Source organism: Pterocles gutturalis, unplaced genomic scaffold (genome assembly GCF_000699245.1).
Source record: "Pterocles gutturalis isolate BGI_N339 unplaced genomic scaffold, ASM69924v1 scaffold49765, whole genome shotgun sequence".
NCBI classification, from domain to species: Eukaryota; Metazoa; Chordata; class Aves; order Pterocliformes; family Pteroclidae; genus Pterocles; species Pterocles gutturalis.
This window is the reverse complement of record NW_010142690.1, coordinates 5,996-13,630: the sequence shown is the minus strand read 5'-3', so window position 1 is coordinate 13,630 and position 7,635 is coordinate 5,996. Positions and strand designations below refer to the sequence as shown.

Genomic DNA, 7,635 nt, shown 5'->3' with positions numbered 1-7,635 from the left:
AGGAATTACACTTAACTCAAGAACTTTGAATACCCTGAAGGTCCGCAGTACAGGCATAGCTTAGGAGGTCACAAGGCTTGTCAAGATTGTAGATTGTATTCAAAGGAAAGTTGTCCCAGATGAGAACCTAATGGAAAATATTGAATAAATAGTATAGTACATCTACTTTTTGCTTATATTTTCTATTCTCTGCTCTTTTTTTGGATAGCTTTGTACCACGTAGTGAGGAAAATAGAAAAATTGTAACATCCATAAAGCAAGGTAAAAACCTTCAAATAAAATAGTCCCTTTGCAAAACTGAGCTTCGTGTATATTATTTTTCCAACTGCATCTCCTTTATCTGTTGGATTTTTTTTAAGGTCAGGTATTTGGGCTCCAAGAACTTGTGAAACAGAAATATGCTTTGGATGAAGCTGATGAAAGAGGGTGGTTTCCACTGCATGAGGCTGCAGCTCAGCCAATTCAGCAAATACTTGAAGTAATTTTAGATGGTAAGGTAAAAATATCCTACAAGATAAGGTGAGTGGGAAAGAAACATAGAACAATAGACAGCCATCCACAACAACAGGCTAGAACTGTTTACTAAAAAAAGTGTGATCAAATGCTCCGTAGAGCATCTTGCTCCTGTTGTTCAAATACTCAGACAAATTTGGGGAAAATTGCATCAGTTTACACCAGCGAAGAATTCGGACCATTTTTAATGTTTTGTTCAGAAACCTACTGACAGAGCAAAAATTACTGTTCAAGCATTCAGTCTGTTTGGCAGTACTAGTTAGGTTAAGTTAAACATAATTACAAGTAATTTTTATAAAGACCGAGCGTTTAAGGATTTCTGGTATGTGTATGCGTTAACAGCCTTGTGCTTTAATTGTGTTTTATGTTTTCTCAATTTCTTACCTCTAGCATCTTATAAAACAATGTGGGAATACAAAACTTGCGATGGAGAAACACCATTAACTTTGGCAGCAAAAGCTGGCTTTGTGGAAAATGTACGAACGTTACTGGAAAAAGGTGTTTGGCCCAATACCACCAATGACAAAGGAGAAACTCCACTTCTGATCGGTAATTGCCTCCTCTCCCTGTGTTTAAGCAAAGAGAATGGCAGTGCTTCCTCTCAGCTAAGTACTCACCCAAGTACTCCTGTTGGCTTGCATACTTTAGATGCTGGGCATCTTTTGAGACGAAACTAAATGCCCAGCACCTGGTGGAATGTACCCAGCTCTCAGTTCCGCACTTGTTATGCTTTTGGTAATCACTGAGCTGCTCTTAAAGCTGCTCTTTATGCGTTAGGTGATGGCTGAGCTGCTTCTAAGAAAATGGGACCTATTTTTTTGCCCAGGATGCCTTCCCTGTATCTTCAGGTACTATATACCAACCCAGTCCTATTTGACCATCTCAAGGTGCAAGTATGGTACAAGAATAAGCTGTTGCTTTAACTTGGATGTACTTTTTCTGGAGGCTATTGGGAGATTTTTTGGTTTTATCAGGTGATTTTTTCAGGAGTTGGCAGGTATTTTCAATTTCAAAACCTCCCTTCTCATTTCCCTCCCCTCTTGCACTGAAAATAAGCTTCAGGTGCATTCCTAAGTAATACCCCAGTCTAAAGAAAGATGATTCCTTTGGGATATTTTATGCTGTTGGTAGACTTAAAGGAGCTTTACTAGGTGTGAGTAATTTAGCTATATCAGCTTCTAATTTCTGTTGAATGTCAAAACATCTCCGTTCTTCTGAAAAAAATCAATCTGTGAAATTAATACAATGTAAGAAAATACAATATATAATTCAATTACCAGTATTAAAGTGCACAGTTCTCTGAATTTTTGTTAACTTTCATCAGATGCAGTTGCTGTATTAAAATTGTAAGTCCGTGAGGCATTTCTAGAGGGTTCCTCTGCAATGTCTTGCTTTGCATTGTTTCAGCTCTTTTCAATAATTATAAGTCTGTGAAACTTTGAAGCTATTTTGAGCCTTTGCTTTTAATGAATCCTGCAAAGAGTTCACCAGGCTTATGAAAAGGGTCTTTCCTCCTTTTAATGACAATTTATTTTCCTAAATATTTCTCTATACAAACTTCTGAAAATGAAGTTTGTCAGCTATGTATTGTTTTTGCAATCAGGTGTTTAACACTTAATAGTTGATGTTCGTGATTTAGTTACTCCTTTTAATTTTAAAGCTCTGTATTAAAGGGTTCTTCAGTACAAAGGTAGATTCTGAAGAAGTATCCAATGGGATGATTTCTGCTTCCAGGTACATTTGGTAATGCTCTACTTCAAAGCAATTGTGGATAATTATGAAGAGTGTTGCCTCTTAAAAACCTTCTTACTTGTATAATAGGACATTCACAGAAGTGAAATTTGCTATCCCTATGATGGTGATCTCCCTCAGCTGTCCCAGCAGTCAGTGGAGAGTTCTGCTATTCCAAAGGGTAGTTCAGAAATAAAATCAGACTCTTACTCAGGATCACTATTTTATATGTAAATAATTTGCAGGTGTAGTTATCCATGAAAATTTCAAACCTGGAACCTCAAAAAGGCAGAACGTGGCCTGTAAGTATGGCAGATATCAACTACACACCAGGATTAGAGTTACCAGGTGACAAAGTCACAAGTGGAATTTTCTGGGGATACTATAATGTTCACACCAACTTTAGAAGTAAGGACTGTATTTGAATATTATATTATTTTTGTTGTTGCTTTTCCTTGCAGTACACCTGCTTCTGTGTTCTCAGAATTGAAGTAGTGCTGCTTTTGCCCTCTGTGCTCCAAAATGTGACATTTTCCAGCTTGTGTTGGTTTGCCTTGATTTCCCAAGCACCTGATATTACCATTTATTTACCAGTAAATTGTATTCCCGGATTTCTAGGACTGAAAATCCTTTTAATTTCCTTGTATCAGTACACAAGGAAAAGCTTTCCTAAACTTGTAAGATGTCTTTAATTTTCAGGACAACATACTAGAAAATGTAATTGTTTTATTTTCTTACTTTTTAAAATATCTTCAAGCTGTAAGAAGGGGCTGTTTTGAAATGGTATCCACTCTGATTAAACACAACTGTAGAATCCACCAGCCGTGTGTAAAACGTTGGTCAGCAATGCATGAAGCTGCAAAACAAGGACGCAAAGACATAGTTGCTCTTCTTCTGAAGAATGGTGGAAATGTGAACCTTAAGGATGGATATGGAGTAACACCATTAGGTGTTGCTGCTGAATATGGTCACTGTGATGTGCTGGAGCATCTTATTCATAAAGGTATGTAGTCAGGTAAAAGGAAAATAGTCCTCTGCACTGGTATACATCTTGCCTTGTTGCTGAGGTGTTTTAGGGTGATCATGGAAAAGGAAAGAAAGAGTAGTGGTAGGGCCCTTCTTGCACTTCTTTATTTCTCTTTACTCTCTTCCCTTTCTCTCCCTACCCTTCCTTCCTTCCTTCCTTGTACTGAATTATATTGGTATTTATTAATGAAATTAGGTATTTTTTAAATTTGGCAGAATTTTGAAAATCATCAGTTATGACACTTATGGTCAAAGCAGAGCCTGCTCAGGTGAGCGTTTGAACTTGTATCTGTACAGCTTTTGTTTTGCCTTTGAGTTTTAAATTTGCCACAATAAATATTTATTGGTTTAGTAAATTTTTAACTTAAATATATCTGAAAATGAAGATGAAACTACTCTGGAATTGTTTTTGTGATGATCTGCCCATCACTTTGGATATAATCGTAAACCCTGTATCCTCCTTCAAGGTGGAGATGTCCAGGCGTTAGCAGATGATGGTGCATCAATACTGTTTGAAGCAGCTGGAGGAGGTAATCCAGACTGCATAGCCCTTCTTTTGGAATATGGAGGAAGCGGCAATGTGCCCACTAAGGCAGGACTGCTTCCCATACACAAAGCGGCTTATGAGGGGCATTACCTGTGAGTATGAGCTTGGAGTTTACATTTTCTTTAAGATGCAGTGTGGCTCAAGTTCACATTGAAGAAGACTGTGGTAAACTTGAAAATAGATACGTCATTTGTATTTCAGAAGTGCCTATATTACATTAGTTTGAATTAACTTTTAAATGTTCTTTTAGCATAAACAAAGCAAAATGCAAAACATACTCCTTAGAACTAAGTGAAAAACACTGAAACTGGTTAAACACAGGATCCTACTTGACACTGCTCAAAACCGGTATTTCTGTGTTTGGATCTTCGTGTAAAGTGCCTAGCTGGTAATTTAGTGTATAGCTGGGTGATGGTCATTTTCTTCATGCGGGGGAGTGATGATGCTTAACTAGTTTCTTCTCTGTTTTTTAGGGCCCTGAAGTATCTCATTCCGGTAACATCACAAACTGCAATCCAGAAAAGTGGGTTAAGCCCTGTTCACTCAGCAGCAGATGGACAGAATTCGCAGTGTCTAGAGCTTCTCATTGAAAGTGGTTTTGATGTCAATACTCTCTTGGCTGAACACATCTCAAACAGTTATGACGATGAAAGGAAAACTGCGCTTTATTTTGCTGTTTCTAACAATGACATTCTTTGCACTGAAATATTGCTCAAAGCAGGGGCAAATCCAAACAAGGATCCTTTAAACTGTCTTCTTGTGGCAGTGAGAGCTGGCAACCATGAAATTGTAAGGCTGCTCCTATCTTACGGAGCAAACGTCAATTGCTACTTTATGTTGGTTAATGATACGCATTTCCCCAGCGCCATTCAGTATGCCTTGAATGATGAGGTGATGCTGAGGCTGTTGCTCAATTATGGATATAATGTGGAGATGTGTTTTGACTGTATGCATCAAGATATCTTTGGAAATTCTTTTGTGTGGTCAACTCCAGAGGAAGAGATTCTCCCTGGGTGGACTTCTTCTGTAATAAAGGATAATCCAGTAAATACATAGCTTCCTTCCTTCTCTTCACTTTGCTCTTTTCATTAGCCAGCTTTAAACATTCCAGATTATTGTGCAGGATTAAGATTAACATACTGGCAAAATCCTTTTTTAAAACACCCTAAAAATAAACTAGCCATTTTTCTTTTTCTACTCTAAGACAGAGAAAATGATGTACATAGAGTGGTTTTAGTTTGGGGCTCATATATTAGAGATTTAGGGAGGAAGTTTTGAGAAATTTAAGACATGAGGCAGGATTCTGAAATTTCTTTTCCTGCCTTAACCAAGGAAACAAAAGTGTTCCAAAGACCGATCGCTGTTGAACAAAACAGTGCTGTAAATTGTAACAATGTTATAATAATTATTGGCCTTCAGGCTTGTGCAGCTTAATTAAGGGATCACAAAGTTTAAGCATGGAAGAAAATGGCTTTTAACCTATCTAGGCATCAATTTATGGCTGTTAAAGGTCATTGCTAATGCTTTGTTTAAATTATCTTGTGTATCTGCTTTAAAATGTGTTATTTTGGCTTTCCTCTGCACAGATTTTGAAATTTTGACTTGATGTGTTTTCCCTTTCAGTTCTGTGACTTTATCGCTGTTCCTTGGTTGAAACATTTAGCAGGAAGAGTGGTTCGTATTTTTATAGATTACATGGACTATGTTCCTCTATGCACAAAAATTAAGTTTGTCTTAGAAACACAGAAAGAATGGACAGAGATACGTCAGATATTGGGTAAATATCTAACTTTCAGTTAATGATGTTATGATTTATTATAGGAGCCTGTGATTAGTTGTGTCAGGTCACATTCATCCAAAGTGCTTTAGCTGTCCAAATGTGTAGTAGCTAAGAACCGGGTTGTGCCTGTCAGCCAGTCCTCAGGTTGAGGCAGATCTTTACCTATTGCCACTGGTGATAAATTAGTTAATTGGACTGGAATATGACAAAAGTGCACCTGGTGAGAACTAATCTCATAAGGAATGTCTCTGTTGTGTGGGAAGCCCTTTTAGTTAAGCAAGACTGCTGAGCTGCCTCTCAAACTCCTTATTAACCCATATGGGACCCGTCTTTACACAGCTATGGGGCACAACTTTTTTATTGAGGAATATTGCTCACACTTCCATCCTTCTTTTTGCTCCCTTGATCTCTCAAGTCTATTAATCATTCAAGGATTGTTGTAGGAGCATGTTTGAGATCCCATTATGTTCAAGGTAGTAGGTAGTTACAAGTGTGCCATCACAATCTGTGTGTCATGATTTCCTAACTCCAATTTACATGATAGACATCTAGAGTTGCCATTATTAATACTGTAATTGAATAATACTTCTTATATATGCTTAACTTTTGAAGTTCTACACATTAGCCTGGATCTTCCACCACCGGTGGCACCAGAGATTAGGGTTCACCCACCGTAATTTTAAAAAAATCTGTTGAAAAATATATTAAATGTTCTCTTTGCATGAATTAACTTTGACTTTTTTTAAGATTTTAAATAGCATTTGATTTAACATGAGCTATTAAAAAGCCAAAATATTTAGGTTTAAAACTGGTACCCTGTATTTAATTGTGCTTCAGTATTTTACATTGGCATGCAGAGGAAATCCTTTTTGTTAGTGTCACAGGAACATCCAAATCATTTGATAGTCTTAACTATTGATATTTCAAGTGTGTGTAAAGTTTTTGTTATGTTCAGGAAGGCTAGATTAAGCTGAGCTCTTTGGCTGATGTAAATTCTGATGAGAAGTGTTTATTTAGAAGACTCAGCATTGTAAGGTCTGGTCCTGGTGCCTTATGGATACAGCAGAAATGGAAGGTGTCATGGCTGGCCTCAACATGTGATTTTTAAAAGGTGCACCTAGAGAAAGGAGAGGTCATTCATCAGTTGTCATTGATTATGCTAAATAAAGTCCTGGTTTAGGTGTTGAGATGGATGCTTTGGAGACAGAGTACAGTGTGCATATTTCCAGAAGTGGGGCAATAATGTTAAGCAGATATCTGACAGAAGAAGTTTGATAAATGTCAGCATTGTGTGTCATCACAATTCTGAAGTGAAAAGAATGGTATTTTATTCAGAATGATGCCCCAAGGTAATAGATTTTTATTTTGATTTTATTAGAACATGTTTTGAGATTGTGAAGTGGCTTACAATCATTGTTAATGGCATTGATTTTTCCACTATTTCTCTCTCAATATTATTTTTAGATAATCCTCGCCCATTGAAACATCTGTGTCGTCTGAAAATACGTAAACTCTTGGGGTTAACAAGACTCCAGAAACTGTCATCCATGAAGAAGTTTCCACTTCCAACAGTTCTCAAGAACTTTATCCTATATAAAGAATATGATCTATATGGAAAAGGGATACATTTAGAATAGTTTTTAAAAATCACTGCATATAGTCTGTAATTTGACTTATTTCCTCACTATTTTTTACTAGCTGCTTAATGTTTCCTATACATTCACAACATTCTGATATTTGTTGTTAACAGCTCCTTTATGGGAACAAATTTTTCTTCAAAACTAGTACATTGAAGTTCATTTTTAACACAACATTGTACTATCCAAATATAGGCTGAAATTAGAATAAGGATGCTATAATAGTTATGTAGAACAGTACACTCTAAATAGGAATTCAGATGAATAAAGGATAAGAGTTTTCATTATGGACTGCCCAAAGATGATAAACACAATTGCTGCTTTCAGTTTGTGGCATTAGTTTATCTGTAAAAAAATATCTAATTTAGGTTGGCAAAGAAAATTAAGCCACTAGATGCACA

General features: G+C 36.7%; 1 protein-coding gene across 1 annotated transcript in view; it reads left to right on the top strand.

Moving 5' to 3' along the window:
• Window positions 1-7,234, top strand: part of ASB15 (ankyrin repeat and SOCS box containing 15) — an 8,481-nt gene extending 1,247 nt beyond the window's left edge. Inside the window, exons 2-9 of the mRNA XM_010084454.1 lie at window positions 209-261; window positions 360-491; window positions 904-1,062; window positions 3,002-3,247; window positions 3,738-3,909; window positions 4,291-4,861; window positions 5,441-5,594; window positions 7,062-7,234. Coding sequence (XP_010082756.1) covers window positions 209-261; window positions 360-491; window positions 904-1,062; window positions 3,002-3,247; window positions 3,738-3,909; window positions 4,291-4,861; window positions 5,441-5,594; window positions 7,062-7,234 — 1,660 coding nt within the window. The remainder of the gene's footprint in view (window positions 1-208; window positions 262-359; window positions 492-903; window positions 1,063-3,001; window positions 3,248-3,737; window positions 3,910-4,290; window positions 4,862-5,440; window positions 5,595-7,061) is intronic.
• The last annotated feature ends 401 nt before the right edge of the window (window positions 7,235-7,635 follow it).